Below are 24,756 nucleotides of genomic sequence, written 5' to 3'. Positions count from 1 at the left end.
CTCTGCTGTTAACAATCCTCCACGCGGCCTCCCGCTGAAACCCAGTATAAAGACAGTAAGCTGTCAAACCATTTATATGATGCCTTTTTGAAATTATACCAGCATGCAACTTTACCTTATCTGAAAGCCCGAGGTTAGAATTTGATGCTATGACCTAATTTCTCTCCCGACCAGCAGGGAAAAATTCCTCAGCGTAGAGCGCCACAGGATCCACGGTACTAAAAGTTGTCTTTCTACCCCACCTCAGCAGATGGAGCACCTCCCGAGCCCTTCATCTTCAACGAGCTGTGTGCCTTCAAGGACGACTCAGGGCCTTGCAAGGCCATTAAGGATAGATTCTTCTTTAACGTCGAGACGGGAAGCTGCGAGCTGTTTGAGTACGGAGGCTGCGGGGGGAACCCCAACAACTTTGAGACCTTCGAAGCTTGTGAGGAAACATGTGTCGTCTCAGGTAAGTCCGACAAAGACACACAGCTTTAACCGTCTTTACTTAAAGCGACGGTGATACAGAGGGATACAAAAGAACAATTTCTATTCTCACATTACACCAGACAATGACGTATTATAGCTTTGTATTATAACGTTTTTGTTGGCGAAGCTTCGGTTTTGCTTTTGCGAACTGTTCCTCATTAGACTTTATTGCCACCTTGGGCATAAAATCCTATTACAAAGTCATTTTGTTGGAATGCAGCTGAAATGGAACATTGCCAGAACATTAATTCTCAGCAGCTTCCCCGAAGGCATCTGGTAAATAAATGAAATGGCCACTTTTAGGAGAGGCAGTCAGTACTGTATAATGTATGTGCCACACAAACTGAATTGATAACAAACTTAAGGTGAATTGATTGATCATATGTAATAAGTGATCAAACTCTGAATAGTAGGATTTCTCAATTCTTCTGTGTGGTGGGGCAGTCTGTCTGACATCTCTGGACTAATAGTTGAGTTTAAATGTTTGTAACTCTCCTTGTATTATCCATCATTTCACATAAAATGTTAATAAACAAAATGCAGCAAACCTGAGAGACACCGGATGAATGTGGCCTTGAGAAAACTGTTAAAATGGTGATCTTGTGTTTTTTGGCTAGAGCTTTATAGGGTGACCTTGTAGTTAGATATACTACTGTAGATAAAGTCGTGTACAGGCATATTTACAATAAGATGACCACTGTAACTCACAAGCTGTGTCCAAACTCAGGACCACATTCTTTGAAGGATGTTTTTGAAGGCCAGTCTCATTACACGATCAACCAGTCCAAATTTGAAGGTTTCTTCAGTTATGACCTTCCCTTCTTATGTAACAAAGGCTTGGATGGGTGCATCTGTCATGACCCAACTCATCCAAAAGTTCATTCAACAGACACAGCTGCTGACAGAGCCCAAGGATTAAGCTTTAAAATGTAAACAGTGGCTTTCAGCTCTGTTGAAGAGCTTAGAATTGTTAAAGGGATTCTTTACCCAAAATCAATAATTCACCAATTTTATACTCACCCTCATGCCAAGGAAGGGTTAGAGAACTTTCAGAGTTATCAAAACATTTTTGGAGTTCCAGGGGGGGGGGGTCGGTGTGGCATATTCTCTTCAGTCTGGTAGAATTTGATATTGGTACTGCTAAAATTTCCAGAGTTATTGGGCTTTTTATTTTGCTGTCCATCCAAAAAAAGCACTGTGAAACCAAGACAAAGTGCAATATCTACAAAGAGTACTGTACTCCCTACATTCTAGAATTTACTCTATAATTCCACTGGAGTAAAACCAAGGCAAAGTGCTGTATCTGCACCAAAACCAAGGCAAAAGTGCAGTATCTGCCATACAACGGTCAAAATCGGTCAGAAAGACAAACTACAAAATACATTTAATTCAGTCCACCTTTATCTGATCAATTATAGACTTGGTAGTTATTCATAAGTTGATGCTTAAACCTGACAATGAAAAACACAAAAAGCTGTTTTTCTCAGTTTGGCACTTTTACAGATACTGCACTTTGCCTTTGTAGGGTAGAGTTGCTCCCAGTAGCTCTGTTGATGTTTGTGCGCATGCGCTAGATTTGCTGCGAGATGTTCGTTCGTCATTGTAAACCATTGGATGTATGATGTAAACACCGAAGAACATCTCGCAGAAAATCTTGCGCAGCCACTGGGAGCTACAACAAGGCTAAAAGTAGAGATCAAATTAAGGATACTTGGGTCAGTAGGAGTGTGGAGGTATTTGGATGTTTCATAGTGTGTGTTTTGGACGATTTTAAAGCAAACTCTATCCGCCGCCATTAGATGAAAATCCGTTGCCAGCCGGATCCCCCCTGGAACTCCAAAAGCGTTTTGATAACTCTGAAAGTTCTCCAAACCCTTCCTTGGCATGACGGTGAGTAGAAAATTGGCGAATTGTTGATTTTTGGTGAAGAAGACAGAGGTGTTATCAGAAGTCAGGTATTGAGGTTGCGGACACAGCTGGTGACCTGGTTTGAAAACTTCAGGGTTAAACAGAATCCACCCGTATCAGCATATGGTCACCATCAGCAAACAGGTGGCAATCGCTTTAAGTACAGGCTATATCATGTTTTATTATGGTGTTAGATAAGATAAAAGCTATCACTGTAAAATATTTCATGAGCCAAGTATGCAAACATAGAACTAAGGAGGGAGGGAGGGTGTATCAAAAAGTCAAGTTAGAACAGTAAACATAATACAAGGACGGCTGCCTGTGTTTACATCAGTAGTGTGTGCATGTTTTCTGTATGTGTTTGTCAGGATCAGTCTGTCTATGAATGTGTTTGTGCTCCTTGAATAATACAGAAAAGAGTAAGCATTCAACTAAGACCTGCTCTAAAAGGTCCTGATTAGGGGATGTTTTTCTGTAGTGCAATTGGAATGAAATGAAAAATGTAGCTGTGAATAGTTTTCCCCACTGGATTGTGGAGGGAAGGAGAGAATAGGTTCTGTGTGGCACTGTTCCCAGGTAAGTGATGAGTTCCAAATGCAGATGACAACATCTAGACATTTACATGGATTCTGTTTATTTTCTGTAACATCGCTTCATACCCCTGCCACACACAGAGATTGGATTGCATTTGGAATGTACTTCAATATGTCTGTTTTGTTGATTTGTTGGGTTAAAAACACTCATGTCAGTAACTGCGAATCACAGTCAAATATACAGCAGCTATTTTACACCAACTGTCAGAGATCAGTAAATTATAAAAGGGGCAGGGATATGAACATGTGCTATTTCCATTCCACTTTCTTGTTGATAAATGGAAAGATTTACTCAACGACCATCATCCCTTCTCCTTCACGCAGAACTGAGCTGAATGCCACAAGTTCAAGCATGTTGTATGGAAAGATGTTTTCTTTCTTTTGGTGTGGCGTGACTGGGGTAAAGGGACACACACACACACACACACACACACAAAAGCTAATTTACAAAACTGCATGATACACAGTTTTGAAATGTCATCATGTTTTATAAAAAGGAGTATTCTGAGGAGATGACTAACAGCTCATGGATAAATATAACTTAACTGTGTTAGAAAATGAATTCATCTTTGCCAAGTTAAACCTGCAACAAGAAAGTGAAGTCTTGACAGTGCAGGAATAAAATGTTTGTGTGATATCGGTGTCATAAATCATAACACTGCTGCTCTTGAAAAGCAATCAAACCTTTTAACACCTGGAAGTTTAGTTTATCCACTGTAAAACTTACCGTCTTCATTCAAATGCTCTTTAGGTGAGTGGGACATTGTGCAGGGAGGTGGGGGGGGCGGGACGGCGGGACAATAAATAAAAGCTGTATGTCCACAAAAGGACACGTGAGAAGGACAGAGAAACACCTTTTTCTCTTGCATAACAGCTGTGTGCAGTATGTAAAGCTGTCATAACAGCCGCCAGAAACAGGTGGTGTAAGCTCTGCTGAAGAAAAACTGTGGATAGCCAAAGACGGCAGCAGAATAAACATGCACCTCCCATCAGTGCCTCTTGAGGAACACTTCCCATCAGTACATGGCACACTCATTTTAAAGGCAATAACACAATGGTAAAATCAAGGGCATTTTATATGGCACAAAAGCCAGATATCCAAGTTCATCTTCAAATAAATGAAATGTACTCCGCTGTTTACACACACACTGCATCCAAAGCACAACTAAGTAAAAAGTATCAAGAGTTGCTACTTAGTACTGATTCAAAGACACAAAGCAAACATGTAGAGAGAAGATGTTTCCCATATCCAGCAAACCAGCAGTAGACTGTGATAAATACTTATATTGTTGTTGCTACAGCTAACATTACACCAACAACATAATCTTGACAAACTATAGAGTTAGCTAACATAGTGTGACACCATTATGCCCTTGCTACTTATTAGTTGATGTTAGCTATCAAAAACATTAGTACATGGGACAACATACTGAAGTTTTACCAGCTACAGTCTCTTTGCCTAACTGCCTTTCACTCAGGGTGCGGGCCAATCAAATGGCTCTTTTCCACTACGCTGTTACAGCTCTACTCGGCTCGACTTGACTCGGTGTAGGTCCTTTTCCAGTACTTCATAATTCCACCTCAACGTGGGCCGCGTCGTGTCGTCTTGCTCTCTTTTTTCGACCCTCTCATCACCACGATTACGGACCACGGTGTGGTTTTCCACACATCAGTCATTTAACTCAGGTGAAACAATAATAACAGTCTTGGTACGGATCAGTGGGCGGTCATGCATGTCGGTGTGTTTTTTTTTTAATTACCGGGGTTGATTCTTGTGTTGGACGTCACGCTCGCCAGCTCTTCCAGTGACGAAGCTCTGGCCAATCAGTGGAAGGCAGTCGGTTGACGTCACATTTTAGTATTGCCCAAGCTGAGGTGTTACCAAAAGTGTACCAGGTACTTAGGTGCTTGTGGAAAAGCAAAAAAAAAAAAAAAACGAGTGGAGCCGTGGCAAGTCGAGAGGGCCAGGACTAAATTTCTTTGTCAGTCTGACTGTACACTTCCCGCTGTTGGAAAGAGGCTCTTTGCCTCTTGCCTGAATTTATTTTTTTCTACCTTTGAAGGGATAGTTCAACATTTTGGCAAATTGGCCCATTGCCATAATTCCTATAGGCCTTGTTTTAGGAGTAAATTTGTTACCTTTATTGTCGGTGCAAGCTAGTTTTAGCTCGCACAGACAAATAACAGTAGCCTAACGAACCTACTGCTATGACTATAGGAATTATGGCAATGGGCCAATTTGCCAAAATGTTGAACTATCCCTATAACTGGCTCCTCGTTGCTTGTTCCACAGCCATTTGGTGCCTTATTTGAACAAGGCTCTAAAGTCAACCTGCTCCAGTGGTTGTATTGGAATGCAGCTGTGAATATGCGTAGCTGTGGGAATATGATCACGGCGTTCCTGCAAAAGAATAGTCGCCCATTAGGAAAACGACCCTGAATGGTTAATACATGTGTCATGTGTCATCACGGTGTAGCTGGAAGATATTACTGCATGTGCTGTACTTGCCAGATCTATTCTATTCAAACTCCACTGAGTCGAGCAGTGAGAAAAGGGTAGACTGATTGTTTCCCTTTTTGTAATTTTTAATCAGGAAAATTTCAGATTTACTGTCTCTCACTCCCCACTGTCTCCTTGCCCATTTGTATTCCCTTGTTCTATGCACAGGCACAAATGCCCACTGTTGCTGATTAGCTACAATTGTTGGTCTGAGCCACTTTGTTTATATAAACTGTTTATATAAACTGTGTGCCACTGTGTTTAAATCAAGTGTTCGTTCCTCTAAGTCCCCAGGCTTAGTATGTGCCACTACGTTTTCTAACATTACTGTTGATCTTAAAAATTGTATTAGGAAGCACTGGTATATTTTAAAGATTGATCCTCATATTGGTCATGTGTTTCAGGAGACCCCCACTTTTGCTCATAAACGTGCTCCTAATTTAAGAGACAAATTAGTTAGAGCTGATTGTTTTATTCGTCCTCAACATTTTCTATCATCTCTTCCCAAGGGTAATTTCTCGTGTCGTAACTGTGTTCAATGTAATGCTATTATTAAAGGTGAATATTTCTCCCATCCTCACTCAGGTCGTAAATTCCCTATAAAAAGCAGGATTTCCTGTAGAACTAAATTTGTTGTGTATCTTCTAAAATGTCCATGCGGCCTCTGTTATGTTGGGAAGACGAAAAGAGAGCTCAGAACTCGCATTTCAGAACATAAGAGTAGTATTAGAAATTCTGATGAAAAGTCTTCTGTGGCGAGACACTTTAACAGTGCGGGCCATGATGTATGCTCATTGAGATTTCAGGGCATAGAAGAAGTGAAACCTTTGAGTAGAGGGGGAGACAGGGAAAGAGTTTTACTGCAACGAGAAGCATTTTGGATACACATGTTACAGACTGAGTACCCTAAAGGGATGAATGAATAGTTATTGTTGGGATGTTTTCTATAATATGTGTCGGTAAAGTTTTCTACTGTTTGCATATTGTTGGTAAAGTTTTCACATGTATATTGTTGGTAAAAGTTTTCATCTATGATGTGGATGATGGGGGTCTCATGGAGTATATGTTGGAGTCTGTATTTTCTATTTTTTGTCCAGTAGGTCATTCATTGTGACACTGGACGTTCACTTGTATTTTTTATATACTGTATCTTATGTACTGGATGATTACGTTGTCTATACTGGATGATTATGTTATACATGGAGGGAGCTACGGCTTTTTCAGCACTTTATGTCTTCACTGTGCTGTCATGCTTTGTCTCTTTTTAGTATAATGGCTGACCTAAAGTTTTTTTAATGGATCGATTTACCTGTGGATCTGCTTGCAATATTTGTTGTTTTTCTATGTATTGTTACATTTTTCTATATATTTCTATTTTTCTAAATGCCTTTAATGTGGTACCTGCCTTGAATGTTTATACTGATCAATCAAGTGATTAACCACACCTGAGAGTACTTAAATGCATCATTTCCTGGTGCATTTTGCACACTGAGGAAGACGTTGTCGAAACCGGTCTGTGCTAAGCGCCGACGCAGTATGAAATAAAAGACAATGAGAAGGACACGAGTGCTGCTGGCCTTTCTTTTGTTTCTTTGTTCGTTTTGTTGCCACTTTGTTTATATCCCATTTATGCAGACAGAACTGTGGAGGAGCAATTGTTTTTTTTCCCAGTACACACACAGAAAAGGAAGCCAGTGTTTGCTGCAGGAGATTAGAATCTCTTACTCCATCTTCAGTACCCAGACTTGTCTGCACAAAATGAAGTATGATTGTGCGTGCATGGTTGTGACAAATCTATCAAAGTATTTAGATGGAGTGTTACTCTGTGGTGTGGTGTGACAAAGTTTGTTTTTTTTTTCCCCCCACTGGCAGTAACCTTCACCCTCATATCGCATGGCACAGGATGCATTAAACAATCAGATAAAAGGGTCATAAATGAATTTATATCCTGCAGTCATGGTTGTATATAAAGGAGATGCACAATCATCATACAAACAAGTCTGCTGCATTTTTAGCCTCAGCTGAGCCAAAGTTGACATTTCATAAAACTGCTGGGACAGAAATGTGAAGGTGGCATATCGGCACAGTGGCAGCTGTTAAAACTGGTCTGTGTGCAAAGTCTCACTGTGTAGGAAACATGCAGCTTGTTCATGGTAAGGAATAAGTCATATAGAAGCTATAAAACTAGGCATGACATTTAAAGGGCACTTTCTCTACCATCATTATTATTAGTTTTTATTGGACCAAAAAAATGCATGTTACCATATAGTGTAACACATTCTACTAGCTATTTGCTTTTATCTAAATTGAATCACACTTACATGAGTTTATTCTATTTATCCTGTGCAGGGTGGCAACTTTGTTTTTTTCTAGCCAAAGTCGAAACTATGATAGAGATAAACTGCTCCCTGTTGCATATGACATCAATGCAGATTTCCACTTTGTAGTTAAAGGTATAATGTGTAGGAATTACCCCCATCTAGTGGTGCGGTGGCATATCGGAACGTATTCTTGATGTTGCATTCACGTGAAATCGGGCGGACGTCAAACAAGCATCTGTAAACAAGTGTTCCGCCAGCACGAGGCAAAACAATACAGGCGTGACAATGTTGTCATGGTGATGTTGTATTGTTTACCTGATCCACGTTTTACCGTCTTTCTCTCATCAAGTAAAATTTCATCCGGTTGGTTTGCCGACGGCAATATTAGATTTTTGCTAATAAAAAGCCAAATAAGTTACATACTGGGGCTTTAACACCGAAAAAATATGGAGGAAGTGCAGTTGCCACACCAGAGCTGACCAGCTCCTACTTACTTTTTTTTCTTTAGAAAGTAAGTTTTCATTTATGCAGCTAGTTTATACCAAAATATTCATGGAAGTGAGTTCAATTTTAGATTTCCATAAGTGACTGTTCAAATGGTTAAGTCGCTGCCTTCACAAGCATCTGCAGAGAGATATACAGTATTTCTCCTCCGTGGAGGCAAACACAGCACACAGAGCTGTTGATGACTGTGCTATATTCAGAGTAAGATATTTCGGGCCTGAGAACAGCATGTTAACTTAACTGTGATAAACTGGCACATACCCAAGCACATTGGGAAAGGATCTTAGAAATGATGCTAACCCAGCCACAACACAGGTATACCCAAACACGAGCACTCCCAACGGGACAAAAATGTGCTCCTAGTGACGGTTGAAGCTCCACCAGACTCGCTGTCTCTCCAGCAGAGACACAGAGAGCCCAACAATAGCTGCTCATGGCTGGATATGTCTGTTTACAACACTGTACCGTTGGTAAGCACCGTCCCCATAGTCCTAGACGTTGTGTATCTTTAGTGGTTGTATTCTTTGTTTACATTTTTGAATATACTGGCAGGGACAGTTCTTGCATAATTTGTGGGTGTACTTGTAGGGAACTGTAGGAAACCCAATCAGTGTACATTCTATGTGTTTTTTTGTAAAGTTTAGTGTCTCTCTAAAGTTGCATATTGTATAACTGCTTGTTAGTTTAAAGTATAAAAGTACACACCGACCCAACTGATTAAGGTTGTGCCCTAAAAGTTTCTAAAGATACCAAACATGTCAGATTGCAGTGTTAGAGAATAGATGGCTATAGATTTTACACAGCACAATTAGAATATTTGACATTTGTCTCAGCGGTGCAGCTACGTCCAGGGTTTGAATGTTATCTGTGTGAATGTCATAGAGCTGCAATAGGCTACATGTAATAGTGTGCAGTGAGATATTTTTCCACCTTTAAACTGCAGTGCCAGTGAAAGAAAGTGAAATAATGTGCTTCATATACAGTACAATAGTTTGCAATATGGAATAGAGACGTGGGTGTAATTCTACAAACAGCAGACATGGCTTTGATCACTGCAAACAAATGAAGCCATTAATACCTAATAAAATTAGATCGCCTGCAGCTAAATTAATGTCATATTGATCCTGACTGGCTTATTAAGTCCAAAGCATTTATGAATTAATTTAAAATGAAACTAGATTACTACTGATTAAAGCCACCCATGAGAAGTTTTGAGTATGCTGTAGCAAGCTAGTGTTAGTGTTCCAAATCCTGCTTTTACACTATAATGTTTAATGTCGCTTGGAAAGAATATGTTCATGAAATCTTAGCCTTAATTCCATGGTTCACATGGTTCAGTGTTGCTATAGTAGCAAGTGTTGAGGTTGGACTTCTCCAGGAGGGATTGTATTTAACAGCTCTGGACATTTGAAAATGTCACAACACTTCTAACTTACAGGGAGCTGCCCCCATGAGTTAATGTGGTTTTTGTACACTGCCTGTCATTTCACCCATCCTGTAGGCTACAGGAGATATTAAAACTCCCATGAAAAGCACAAGAAGTGTGGGCAGACACATTCATTTTTAAATTACTCAGCGATCAGTTAGCTGTGTCTTCTCATGTTTCTTACAAGTGGTTAACACAGAAGCCATGGGCAGCTTAACAAGACCGTTCTTGTAAAGGTCACAAACCAATAGGAGGAACATTCTGGCTTACTGTCTGTCTGGGATCCTTTCTTTCTTTCTTTCTTTCTTTTTTTTGTGTGTCTTTGCAGCTTAGCCACGGCTTTCACTTTCTAACCCCGATGTTTTACTGAAACCACAATGACTCAGCCATTATGCCCTAAACTCTTCTTTTGGTCTGGGTTCCTTTTTATAGCTTGGCTTGAAGAGGTCAGAGACACAAACTCAATGTTTCTCTGTGATAGATATATATATTTTTTTTGTCCTTAGGTCTTATACTCAGTCAGTGAGCATCGACATTGACATTTGCTAAAACAAAAAAGCAAAACAAAACAAAAAAGAAGCAGATGGAAATTGATGGAAAAACTAACAGCAGCACAATATGCTGTTACTGGATGTTGCACAATGTCTGTATGTACTTTATGTGCATGCATGTTCTACTTTACAGCTATTAACTGGTCAAAACAACATTAAAAGAAATGTACATGAGGGAATTGCCATGGCAGTGTTCTCTATTTTACAATATATAATAGACCATATTGTCATCAGGCTTAATCTAGAAAATGATTGTTAGCAGTCCTATTACAGATGAGTATGATTCCATTTACCATTTATGCAGATGATTTCTGACATCTAATTTCTCCGCTGAGATAACACACACACACACACACATTTCCTGCCTGAGAGCTCAGCCATCAAAGCGTGGACCTGTAACTCCCAGTGACATTGCGGCTTAAATCCCACAAACTAGATTTATGTAGCACTTTACAATATGCAAACAATAACATTGCAATAGTAATTGTTTGGAACATTGTTTGGCTGACATTGCTGCTGAGGTCAGTGTCTTGTCTGTGGGATTGGATTATGTCTGTCACCATTCAGTGGCCGCTGTTGTTCTCTATGCCTGGGTTCATTTATTTTGTTCAGATTTCTACTCCATTACTTTGGGTGTCTTTTTTTTGTTGTCCGTGGACTGTGTCAGCACATTTAGAGCTGGAATAACCAAAACCCTTTAAAAAAATATGTTGCAATACTGTATATTGAAGGAAAGTGGAGATAGAGGCGAAGCCGTGAGGAGGGCAGCTGAGCAGAGATAAGGCAGGTAGGGGGGTGATACAAAGTGTAGTCTAAACATTGTTTGTTTTCAATGGATTCATTGTGCACTGGTCAAAAAAATCTCATCGCTCTCATCTTTCAAGGTATTGCTGCTCAACGGGCCTGAGATATGAAAGCAAACCTGAGAATGTGGTATTCTTTTTCTTCAGTCACAAGTAAGAACAACTTTAACAATCCTCTGCACACGTAAGAAAGGTTGGACTCCTTTACTGAAAAATTGAGGTTCCCCTTTGGAGAGCAGCCAAAACCCTCTGAAATGGTGGACTGTATGATTCACACCTAGAGAAAAGAGGCTGACCCATAATTCTCCTCAAAACACAAATCACCTGTTCCACCTTCAGGGCTTTAATAGAGAATTTTGTTTCTGAATTATTCATCAGTGCATCAGTGCTCTTGAGAGAGTGCTCGACTAGCCTCTGACACATCTCCTTCCCCATGCTTTTAAGTCAAAGTCACCTCATAAAATGTATTTAGATGTTACAATGATAGCATTTTAATCATGGCCAGCCCTCCGTCGAGTGTGCTTATGAAAGGACTAAACCGATAAAACAAACAGAATGTGGAGCCGGTGCAAGACGTCCTCTTATCTCGGAAGTCCTCGGGTGCAGCCAGGGACGCAGCGGGTGCAAACACTTAGCAGCAGCATTTATTTACACACAAGTCAATTTTCTTTAGGGATTTCTAATTTGGCCTCCTGCAAGTGTGACTGATTTTGTTTTATCAGTTTGTTAACCAGCAAGTCACACAGTCTGGCCAGCTAATTGTCTCCATGTTATGTAAACTCAACATAGCTCAATGTCTTATATAAGAAGGATTATAGTTTTAAACTAATTTACTAACTCTCATACTGGTGTGGTTAAACTACAGTCACAGGCCTGTGAGTTTAAAGGGATAGTTCAACATTTTGGCAAATGCCAATAATCCCTATAGTTTTAGAAGTAGGTTTGTTACCTTTAAAGCAGAAGTAAGCGGAATATTTGTGTTGATATAAGTCTTAAATTGTTATATCTTCCGACAGCAATCACTTACATAGAGTGTTTGGTCCGAAACACGGGTGTGTCAGTCACTCTGCTCTGCTGTAAGCCGAGGAGAAAACTTCTTGTATACTTCCTTGTATCCTACAAGCTTTATCCAATGAGGAGAGAGAACGGCATGCAGCCAAGGGATGCGCGTGAATGTGGTGACGTAGGGACGAGGACCAATAGATCCATGACGAGGGCGGGGGCTGCTAACTGCGTGGGCTGACAAGAAGTTAGCCAAAACGACCAGATCGCTTACTTCTGCTTTAATTAACGGTGCAAGCTATTTTTAGAGCGGCGGAGCAGAGCTGCGAGCTGCTCAGAGCTACGCTACAGAGGCTAATGGAGTTTATTGGTTTTCCTCATCACACTCATCAAATACACAATCCAACAACTCCAAAACGCTCTGGTGGACAAGTTGTGACCTGCACATTCACCACGCTATGAGATAATAACGGAATGTTATGAGACAGAGTTGTTTTCGAGGTAACTTCATGCAAAACCACGGATGCGCGTTCCCGTCGGGGGCAGTTTTTCCGCAAGGAGTCTCTGCATTTGCATTGAATAAACAAATTGGCTGAGACTCAGTAACACAGCAATAGTCCAGCCTAGAGGAGAGGAGTGATGAGGGGAACAAGACAGTTGGGAACAAGTAACAGTAAATCTGGTACATGCTAATGGATAGTGTCGTGTTTAGGATTACCAAAGGAAGGAGAAGGAATAATCTACTGTTCCATCACTGCCATGTGCAGTTCTGAATGGGAATGATCTAGACCCACAGACTGGTGACATTATCATGAGTGCATGGGAGGATTGAAATCTGCCAGTGCAACTATGTTGGAGAGATGTCCAATAGTAGTAAGCTGATGGTTGTGATTGTTAATTCCAACTTGTTAGATATAAATCAATGGTGTCACTTATGTTCAACTGATTAATTTGAATAGCAGTACATGTGCATGGATGTTTGGTTACTTAATTTGTCTTGTCTGGAGTTGTTGGTGTGAGGCTAGCTGTGGTAGCAGCAGAGTGGTACTGTCTACACCTAGTTATCTGGCTCGTCCCCTCTGCATGTTAGCTTTGCAGCACCAATGGTATAGCCATAGTTTGCTGTTTCGTAGTTTACTCTATGTTTGTTCATTTAAAAATGAAGGGTTAAATCACCTGGCAGACGTTTGGCTCAGCTAGGTGTTTGCATTTAAAATCGTATCAAACCTTTGGTAAGCGAGAACTCAGAAAGAATTCTGTTTAAAAAATAAATCTTTATGATTTTTTTTTTTTTTTGCTGTGTTTGATTCTGTTCGAGCAGCAGCCAAAACCCTCTGGAGCTGTTTCAGGATGAACTTCTTAGCTCATTTCCAAAATACCAGTTTGTCCAACAAAGTGCTACTTAAAAAATATGATCTGTCCTCTTATTAGATGAGGAACCTATGATTTGCCAGATTTGTAATGAAGCTATAACCCATTTAAAACCAGCCCTATCCCTAACTTAGATTATACATTGTTGTTTTACATTTGTCCAGTCTGATTATACTTGTGTATGTCACAACTGAAGACCCAATGGTTTGATAGACTTGTAGTTGTGTAAACTAATACATTCCCCTCAACCTGTCACAGATAATTGATTGATTAGATATATTTTTAATTAGAATATCTAATTTTAATTAACTCTATAACGTGATACATTTCCTAATAGATAAGGGGATGGAAATAATATTGCTATAATCTGGCAATATAATATACAGATTGCATCATCTTGCTTCAACTCTTTATAAAAGTTGAAATTCTGTTCAATCCCCAGACATCACTGCTGCACCAGCCCATGAAATAATTTTATATTCTCTATGCACTGTGCATCTTTTGAGTCAGTGCACCCCAAAACACAGCCTGCCATAGTTATTTTTGGAAACTCTGTATCTCCATTAGAATTTTAAATAAAGTTTAGTGGGTTTGAACAAAGTGTTGGTTCCCAGCATGGGTTTGTACTGACTAATCCACTGATGGCTCAGTGAGGTTTTCATCTCACTGCCTCAACAACTTTTTGGACCACGCATTAAATATCTGGAATTTAAACAGTAATATTTGTCATACACAATGTAAATCATCCGTCTTTGTGTGATCAATTTGGCCCAGCATGCAAAAATTGGACACACACTTTAAGCTCGTCACAGCTTGTCAGATTGCACCTGTGCTGGTTGGCGATGCCAAAAAAAGTGTGCCCGAAACTGAGGCGGTCCACTGGAAGTGATGCATCACACGGCGTTGTGGTTGATTGTATTACAGATTCAAGTCAAGTCTGAGCTTGTCGCTAGCTTGTAATTTATGTTTTTTAGGTTGTGTGATGGTTTTATTCAAATGAACAGCATGGGTTTCACCAAAACCTCCAACGCAGAAAGCGACACTCTTCAAATGAACACATCTCAACGTATGCATTGCATTCTGAGCTGATGTACAAATACCTTTTTAAAACTGAAACACTTTCAGAAGCACAGAAGTTGGTTTAAAGGTCAACAAACAGGACACAAATCCATGCTGTTACACAGCTACAACAGCGATAAGGTACAGAATGTAAGATGAGCATCAGTTGTCACTTAAAAGCGCCCGGATCCCAAAGCTCCGAGACCCAGGGGTGATAAAATATGCGATAAATGTTGAGAAGTGAACTAGAGGGGGTGGAAGCTGAGCTAACAGGTAGAGAAGATATGACAGGAGAGAAAGTACAGACATGGCAGAGGAGCAGATACGGTTCACTGGGGACAAGGCAATATAGGGAGGTTTCTTGCTGAAAGTGGAAATTTGGGGGGGAGGGAGTTGGAGAGGGGGAAGTGGGTCTGAAAACCTGACTGGGGTGGAAATGTCAGGTGACCTCTGGAAACAGAAAGACGACCAACTTGGACTGAGGGGATGGTGATTGAGAGGGCGATGGCCTGCAGCTCATATATCGCACCGGCTGCTGCACAGGCTTCAAATAGAAACGTCTTCCCTGCCTTTGTTTTTCAATTTTCCAAACGTGTTGCAATGGACTGGATCGTACTCTGCGTTCTGCTTTCAAATCCGTCATTCAAGGCCTTGCATCATATGCACTGTATCTGAGCATAAAATCTACATCTGGCTTTGCAATTGCAACATATTTCGTATTTTAACTAAGATTCCTTCACTGCAAAATTTAAATTCCCATTGAGGCAGGGAAGTACATCCTGTTCTTCTTGTAGTTTTGTTTTCATTTTACTTTAAAGATGATCTCACAGTCTGTCCTGAACTACATGGAGAAAGGGAGGAAAAACAAGGAGGCTAAACTGTTTTAAATGCAAACAAAATGAAGATGATGCTCAGTAATGTCGACTGTAGATGTAATTTCGGCGCTTCTGTATCATTCTGTCTTTCTGTGTTAGTCAAACAAGCCCACAGTAAAGGAAAGCTGAATCTTTATGTTCAATAACTGCAGAGTAAAAGTCATGAATTTTACATTTCAGTAAAAACTGCTGACTGTCACGCACTATAAAGAAACACACACTTACGATTCCTCATTAAGCAACAGACTCAATAATTAAATGTTGTAATGGAGTCTTTCCTTGGTCTCATATATACTGTATATTTCTCTTCCTCTCCTCCTTTTCTAGAGGACAAAAACCCATGTCACCTGGCCGAGGCTCCGGGTCCCTGTCGAGGGCTGGTGAAGCGCTACTTCTTCGACACCGCGACTCAGCAGTGCAGGGCTTTCTTTTATGGCGGCTGCTTCGGCAATGCCAACAACTTCAGGAGCCTGGAACAGTGCCAGGCAAAATGTCAGAACCCAGGTAGGCCCAGGTTTAAGTACTGTGCGTTTTCTCTGGGGAGGCTGGCTAACGCCTAAGCCGCCATGGAAGCAGCATTGTTTGGTCCAAAGCCACATATCAAAACCTAGAGGGTTATTGTGTTGAGCTGTTACTCATTTTTGGAGTGTTACCAAATAATAAATAAATGAAAAAAGCTGATGCAAATGTGCCGAAAGTAATGCTTGTCGAGAAATCAGAAATCAGCAGGCCACTTTGCAGACCACAAACTCAGTCAAAGTCGCGCTCATGCGTGAATGTGATTCTAAAGTTACGGGAGGATGTAGAAGCACTGATCAATTTGTATGATAACTTTGTTTTGGGAATGCAATTATGAGCTAATGCTCTTGGCAAGCCTCCATTATCACCACCACCACCCACTCCTGGGGAGACATCATGGTTCAGTGGGGGAGAAAACTTCCATGTACAGGGTGGTGGATGTACAGCAACCTGACACTGCGTTTGTAATTACAGTTGATCCCACTCATATCTCATCACTGTATGGTCTGTAATTTGACTAAAAAGAAATAATTACTTCCCAGTCCTTATCTCGCGGCACTATGCAGTGCAGAGTGTCATTTATATACCTCTGGTTTCACAGACGGCCCAGTCACAACAGATCACAGTTGCTGCACAACAAATGAAAACTCATTTCAGAGTGGTGACATAATCAAAATAGTTTTACCTCGGAAAATTAACTTTCTGATGATTTTTTTGCTGACCATGAAATCACATTCCCCCTTGATTTAGCATTTAAATCGTTTAAAGTCAACCAAAGCAGACTCAATTATGCTCGACTCAGGCACAACTTAGAAGTCATTTAGATATTGAAATTTTCTGAGAAAATAACAAGCAAATTGCTCAACCATGACCAATTCTGCCGACAGCGATGTTGTAGAAAAATCAATCGGAAAAGATTGCGTGATTTGATTTTTCTTTTTATTGTGTAATGTATTGTTTGTTGACTCTCGGTTTCATTAGTAGATATATGTTTTCAGACCATCAGGCTCAGCTGTTACTCATATTAGACTACCTTTAATTATCACTGATCACTGGAAGTTCATAACATATTTCTTTTCTCATTTTTTTTTCATAAAGTAAAACCCACTAAGGCTCCAGAGGTCTACACACAGTCTGCAGAAAGATTTGAGGCTGTGCAGCCGACCATACTAACAGGTAAGTCTGAATGTAGCCTAACTCAGTGGTTCTCAAACTTTTTTACATCAAGGACCCCCAAAGTGACAAAAATTAGACCACAGACCCCCATTGGACAAGATTTTGAAACACAAATACCAGAAATACACAGGTAATTGTTCTGAGACTGAATAACGTTACTTTCTTAGTCAATGTATATTCAAATTAGGGTAAATGGTGTGAATTTTTGAGGAAAAAAGAGAGAAATTTCTGGGAAAAAGTGGTAACATTTCTCAAAAAAAAAAAAAGTTCAAAAGAAAATTCTAGAAAATAAAGGTAAAAGTTATTTAAAAAAAAAAAAAGTTAAAACATTTCTAGAAAAAACTGGTAAAAAATTTCTCAAAAGAAATTTCTCCCAAAAAGTTTTTTTTAATTCTAGAAAAAACTGGTAAAATTTCAAGAAAAAGTTGGGGACCCCCTTGAATCCACTCAAGGACCCCTGGGGGTCCCCGGACCCCACTTTGAAAACCACTGGCCTAACTCACTGTAACTCAAGACACATCTACATTGGTTACAGTATGTGTTTCTTATTATGTCCATCTGTCAAACAGCAACTAGCATGACTTCAATATCACTTTCTTGCAACTAGGCAAAAGTTTGTGAAAAATTCAACATTTTTCAATTATCCTCCCTCTTGTCAAAAGTGAAATAAAAAGATAGATATGACTCATGTCTGTGTGGTAGGCCTACTGTAAGTCTGAGCTGTCTGTGGTTAGCCTAGTGTAGCATGACTGGAAGGAGAGTGAAACGGCTAGCCAGCTGTAAGAGAGACTGCAACAAAAGAAAAGAAGAAGAGAAAAACAAATGTGGAGGGTGATAGAAGCTGTCAGTTGGCTTTCTTGGTGTGTGACCTATTATGCAGTGAAAGACATAAAAGAGAAAAACAATATGGGTGAAAGATGATACAAGTGCAGCTCACACACTTCAGTCCGAAATATGTAAACTTTCCAGTAGATGGCACTTCCCATTCAACATGTTTGATATTTATGATTCGACATCAGGGAGGATCTGACTCTGACTGATGAGGAGAGGAAAAACACAACACACTGAAGGACTATTTGGACAAATTATTGTTTTACTAGCTCCTGCATATCTTAGAGACTGATAAGGCTCTGATCAAACATTTCAGAAATATAGTTCGGGAAAAGACCAATGAGTAAGACTTAAAACTTAAGTTAAAGACAATAATTGAATGTGACTAAAGTAATATGCACATTTTTCTTAATTTAAGTTAAAACAAGAGCAGCATCTGAATAAGCTGTAGCTGTCTAATGATTGTATTTGCTTAACCAGTGAGGAGAGCATTCCAAAACCCGACTCTGAAAGTAGGCGATAAAGCCATGAATACGTTTTGGTTAGACACAAGGTCTTTTACCAGCGCTGTGTTTTTTGAGATGCCAAAATTCATATTCGGTGATGAGTTCAATTCAGTTGCTCAGACTAAGTTCCTCATCCATGTTCCCAAAGATTTTTAAGTTGTATTCTTCAATATGCTCAAAGTTGCACTAAGGAGAGTTGACTGACAAGGCAATAGCAGAGAGTTTGGTGTCAAAGCCAAAAGCAAAAGCACCTATTTGGCAGTATTATGGATTCAAACCCAGTGCCAAAAAAAGGGAACCTGATAACATTCATGAGGCAATCTGAAAACTTTATCTGATGAAGCTGGCAGCATCTGGAGGTGACACTTCTAATCTACAGTACTGAGCAGGCACGTCTTTTCTTGTAAAAAAATACTGTGTAATCGCAAACACCACACGAGTTTGTTACCCAATGGGAAAATTTCCACATCATGGCGTCCCTGTTCCGTACTTACACACATGACAGGGTTCTCACCTCCCTCTGAGAAAGAGGGAAAAAAGCTTTAAATCCCAACATGCTGAACAATCCAGTAAGTGACTGATGTGTTGTTGTGTTTGTCTCTCAGGGGAACTGACTGTAAGCGAGCCTCAAGTGCAACTGAACGACTCCAACCAAGAGATAACAGGTGAGACATTTAGATTCTAAAGGTATAGTTCACCAGCTAATCGCATATCAAGTCGCCACAAATGCAAGTTGCTTCGATCTAAACTGAGGACACTTCTGTGTGGTTGAAAAATGTTTCCGCTAAAACAAAAACTGAAGAGTTTTGGTGAGTTTTCTGGTCAGTCAGAGGCTGAGCCATCACACAGACACACACCAACCACACACTCAGCCAGTATAGCCAAATTTTTACAATAGAATAGAAAAGACTCAAACTGTCCTATGGTAAGACACAGCCACAAGCACTATATGCAGCCTATTAGAGTTTATTATAGTAATCAAAGTACCAGAAATATGACACAGATTAACTGATGTAAAGCAAAATTAAATCAATGAAACAGATGCTGGATTCTGAAATATGCTGAAACCTCAATGTAAGCAGATCCCGTCCATTTATTAAACGAGTTTGAGCTGCCAATAATCTTTTCTCTAAAAAAAAAAAAAAATGAGGAAAAAAAAGTCAGTGTGCAGTGATGCATAGATGGTGGATAGCTTACAAAATTGATTCTGTCGAAAAAGGCAATGGGCAGAAACAAAGTGCATCAGTGTCTCCTTCCCACAAACCATTTGTCACATATTCCCGCCTACTAATTTTTTTGTGTATCAGCAGTGAGGGAACATACATCACTGTTGTGTTCCAAGGCTCCTTTGTGCTGCAGTTGGACGGCTGAGGCTCGTCTCCCTCTGCTCTCTCCAAGGGTTATAATTTTAAAAGTTCAATTTAACTCTTGTCAGAAAATATCAAGAGAGTAAGGATTCGGGATGAGTTGGCACCACAAGCTTTGCCACATTATCAATCTTTTATCTTTATTTATTTACTGAGTGAGCGTGTGTGTATTTCTCGAACATGGCACAGAAACAATGATGGTATGATGTTCAAACAACTAACAACAAATTATTCAGATCTTCAGTCAGACTAATGTAGAGATTGAGAATAACTAACAACTGATAATAACTGTTAGTGATCCATCAGTTTGTTTGTTTTTCATCACTGAGCTGAAAACAGTATTTGAATTTCAAAGTCACAAAAGCTGAAGACTGAGTTTTCTAGAAGCAGCATAAAGCTTGAGGTCAGTCTACAGAATGTGAAACCAAAGACTGACATCTTGTGGTGATATGGTCATGTGCACTCACTGACAATGGGAGAACCTTGGGTGTAATGAATGTGAACCAACCCCCTTCTACATTAAACATTATGAGAAAATTACCAGTGATTCAGAATGAACTTTTAAAATAGGCCACAGATTTACACTGAGTAGCAATATAAACAATAAAAAGTTACTTTCTTTATTGTTAGGCTTTTGCTTTTGTGACTTTCTCTATTATGTAGTTTTATATTTACTTATTAGTCCTCATAAATCCCATGTCATTGCAGAACTTTACATAAAAGTTCCATATTTTACACTTTTCTACCGTTTAAAACCCCCCGAAACCATATCCTCTCCCAGGCTTCTCTCTGGAGCTCTGGGAACATCAGGTCAGTGTCAGCCAATCAGAGAGAGGATCTGAATTATTACAGATCTAATAAAACAAGAGTAGATTTTAGGTAAACAGTCAGAGAAACCAAATTCAGCAAGGTTAGACTGTGGGTCTAGGTGGGGGGGGGGGGGGTTGGGGGCATAACTCAGAGCAGGGAATGTTTAGTTGTGAATACAAAACAGTTTCTGAGCCTTTCTCTCTTGACAGAGGGTTTTATTCCTCTGCAGTATTAATATAGAACTTAGACCTGCTTTATATTATTAATAATAAAGTCCTATATATTATGATCCTGGGATGATACTGGACCCTGATATACAGTATATTGAAATATTGTGTAACATTTAGGTTGTTCACAGATATTCATGATAAAACAAAATCAACCCGATGTGCATTTTCCTTATTGTTGATGTAAGTGATTTATTAATAGCATCAATGCTTATTGATTACTTTGACACAATGAATCAATTCCTTACATTTCCTTATGCTTTTAATTGACCCCAGTTGACTCCAACAAATTACATATTGATGATGTGGGACATCTGAATCCATAATGACTGATTTGTGTTTGATGAAAATCAATGTGAATCACTTGTATGAAAGAACACTCATGGTTGCTAACCAGCTCTATGTCTGTCTCACATCAGGAGGAGAGCTACTGAATAAAGAGGTTAGCTTACACAGGCCTGTGGGGAGCCATTATAACAGCTCTTACTTTTAAGATCTGTCAATTAAAGTCTGAGCGCCTGCAGACACTGGACAAAGTCCAGTCAGACTGAAGCTTAATTTGTGAGTGCATGAACCCACATGGAGTTAAAAGCCAGGAAGATGTTGATGAAATGCTAATAAGCATCGTTTTCATCCCCTGGCCTGCTCCTGACCCTGCTATTAAAATGCAATACAAACTGGTTGCTCCTTATGCCTTTGTGTATACAATCTAAAGAAATGCCTACATGATGATTATAGGTCATTTTGGGTCCTGACTAAAGGCTGATTGACAATCCAAACAATCATTAGCTGTAGCCCAGTGGTTCCCAACCTTTTTTTTTGCTCATGACCCCATTTTGACATCCCAAATTTCTGGCGACCCCGCGATCATGTCCAGTCATGTGATTGCAGCCGTCAATCAAGATGCGCCAACTCAGATATTTGTATATGCTGCATTTTATTTAAACTCGATTTATATTGGAGAAAGTGAAAGATAGAATAGAGTTGTTTAAGATTGTGTGTCTATGTGGTGTTCTTAATCATAATTTCAAAAAGAATAATAATTTGTTAAAAAATATTTTTATCAGTATTTTTTTTTTCAATTACTAGACATTTCAGGTGACCCCATTTGAATTCCAGGCGACCCCACATGGGGTCCTGACCCCAAGGTTGAAAAACACTGCTGTAGCCCCATGATAAAGCTTTCATATTTTCTGTCTCTTTCCTTCATTTTCAGAGTTGGAACCGAAGGACGGGTGTTTCAGTCCTATAGATAGGGGGGCATGTGACGGTGCAGAGAAGCGATTTGCCTACAACCCCAAGACCAAGAGATGCCAAGTGTTTCACTACAGTGGATGTGGAGGAAACGGGAATAACTTCACATCACGGAAACACTGTTATAGGAAGTGCATCAGGAGCAAAAGCGGTACGAAGAAATGCCTCTTAAATGCATGTTGATATTTTAGGAAAGTTCTTGTGAAAATGTGATTGTGTAATTGTTTCTCATTGTAAGATTTGATTTGTGGTTTGTCATCTTTAAGAAAACCGTCAATAGTAAAACCATGAATTTCATGTGATGTCTTTGTTGCTCTGTTGTGCTGCAGCTCATGAGAGGAAGATGATCAGAATAAGGAAGAAAAACATAGACAACATTGTTCTTCGCAGAGCCTGAACACCTGGTTCTGCATTACATCCTGCACTGCTGCACTGTGGAGTCGCCTGTATTTATGTCCATATTTTCTTCTTAGCTTTACTCATACTGTTGTTTTGTAGTGCAACAGTTGTCATGTAAAAACAGCTTCTAGTGTGCCTGAAGTAACTCCGTAGTGACTGAATCTTTATCCACATTATATAAAATATGTAATTGACAAAAAACATACTGTCTGTTTTGCTGTTGTCTAATATATGGCAGTAGTGATTTGCATAATGAGTTTTTTTCTATACAGATATAAGTTGTTCTTTTTCAAATCTCTGTAATGAACATACTGATATAAACTTTTTACTGTAACTTTAAGAAAATCACCAAAAAACATAATATGATTTTTGTTCAACAACAAAATGACTTCTTTTATATCATATTTTCTGTGAATATACAGTGACAGATACCTTTGGTTTTGGTAAAGCTTTGTTGTTTGCCAATGTGTGGAACAGCATCAGCAGATTAAAGAGGTGGACAATCCTTGTTCCAGGATCAATGACAACACGGAACGTTCTCACGCAAACTCATTAATCACATAGACCATGTGCATGGAGCTATAAATCAATGTGAACAAGGTAATGACTGCTTTATATTTGTCCAATCAAACATGAGCTTTTTTTTTCTTCTTTTCTTTTCAATCAATGTTATGCAGATTTATAAATCACTGTTGTGGTTTTGCTGATGTTGAGGAACGACACAAGGGGGCAGTGTTGTGCAAGGTAATTTTTTTTGCAGTGTCCCCTTAACAGTATTTTCTTTACTGTATTGTTTTGTGGCAGATTTTATATAATAAAGTTCAACTGTTGCTTGCCTTCCTCTCTATATATTTTATCTGTTCTGACACATCTACATACAGACTTTTGTGCTGAACAATTACAGAGTGATTCAGAAAAACAACCCAGACAAACAGAAAAATACTAACAACTAACAAAAAAACTAACAACAATAGACATAGCTGAGTCTCCTTTATCATTGTTATTAAAAGAAACTCTACACAGTCTATTGACGGTTAATGTAAAGTCATTGAAACTTATCAATGTTGATCTTTGGCTATACAGGGCTGCCACTGCAGTCAGGAATGGCAAATTCACTAAGTAAATTTGAATAGTACACAAAAATCACTTTATGCATGATAATTTGCATAGCATTTTGGACCTGCAGTAGAATTATTATAAGTAACTGCCCACTTTAGTTTTGATCAGGGAATGAAAATGCATATCTCTCCACCAGAATTGAATTGTTATGGAGAAAGCATTACATTAGCAGATCACCATGTTGGTTAATAAAGCACACAGAGATGGATAGCAGTAAATGGTGAATGAGTCTTTAGAGATTGAAGTACAAAAGAGTCAGAATGAAAATAGGCAGGCTGCAGAGAAATAAAGATAATGGTGGTCTGGGGGTCCCAGACATATGCTTTTATTACTGGGCATCACAATTGAGGTATACTGTATGAATGGGTAAACCCAGACGTAACTAATATGTGAATGAATCTACGCTGACGTTGAAGGTCTACCCCTTTGTGAATCATAAAAAAGCAAAACAGGAGGTCCAAAATAATTTCATTGTTTTGAATACATTGAATACATGGAGCAAAATCAAGGTCCTTTTCAAACTTAAAAAAAAACACTTTTCACTTTTGGCTCCTATATAGAGAAATCCAGAGATTGAAGTACAATATATTTCCTCAGAAAGTGGTGAAGACCCAGACGGAGTGAATAAAGACTGAATGTTGTATTTGCATTTATTAGGAAGAAGGATCCCAAAATAAAAGTCCAAATCAATGGGAAATGCCAACAATTAAAACCTATTATACAAACTAACACAAATAACCTCATTTATTTTGTCAATGATTTATTTTGTGGAGATTCAGTGTTTCCTCAGACTCCATTATTAGACAATAATGTCATGTGTCCCAACAGCCAGACATCAACTGCATAGTTCAACTGTTTCCTTCTTGACGTGCCAATGAGCAAGGCATTGCCCAGGGTGCAGCGACTCCTGTCTGAGGAGAGGGGGCAGTGGATTCGTCTGTGTACAGCACATTAAACAATACCAAGTGTAGCTTTACTCACAAGTGTGTAGCTATCTGTCAGAGTGTGGGAGTTGTGAGAGGCAAAGCAGTGTGTGTGTGTGTATGTGTGTGTGTGGAAGCGGCCACGGATCCACGGCTCCCAGGTCCTCAGCTGTAGGCTACAGCGTGATGTAACAGGAAGTAGTGGGTTTGCCTACATCAACTTGACAGCACTTTGAGCTGC

General features: G+C 39.5%; 1 protein-coding gene across 2 annotated transcripts in view; it reads left to right on the top strand.

Annotated features, from left to right (window-relative positions):
• tfpia (tissue factor pathway inhibitor a) overlaps positions 1 to 23,310 on the top strand; it is a 57,182-nt gene extending 33,872 nt beyond the window's left edge. The window contains exons 2-7 of one of the 2 annotated variants that reach the window (XM_085766035.1): positions 251 to 451; positions 15,712 to 15,888; positions 17,002 to 17,079; positions 19,022 to 19,081; positions 22,037 to 22,225; positions 22,404 to 23,310. In XM_085766035.1, the coding sequence (XP_085622161.1) occupies positions 251 to 451; positions 15,712 to 15,888; positions 17,002 to 17,079; positions 19,022 to 19,081; positions 22,037 to 22,225; positions 22,404 to 22,471 (773 nt within the window). In that variant the 3' untranslated portion in view covers positions 22,472 to 23,310. Of the gene's footprint in view, positions 1 to 247; positions 452 to 15,711; positions 15,889 to 17,001; positions 17,080 to 19,021; positions 19,082 to 22,036; positions 22,226 to 22,403 lie in introns of both variants that reach the window. The other variant, XM_085766034.1, reaches the window with a different exon arrangement.
• Positions 23,311 to 24,756: the final 1,446 nt, after the last annotated feature.

The sequence above is a fragment of the Trachurus japonicus genome, chromosome 21 (genome assembly GCF_045865225.1).
Source record: "Trachurus japonicus isolate A0001 chromosome 21, Traja_1.0".
Lineage (NCBI taxonomy): Eukaryota > Metazoa > Chordata > Actinopteri > Carangiformes > Carangidae > Trachurus > Trachurus japonicus.
This window is presented reverse-complemented; position numbering and strand designations above follow the sequence as displayed.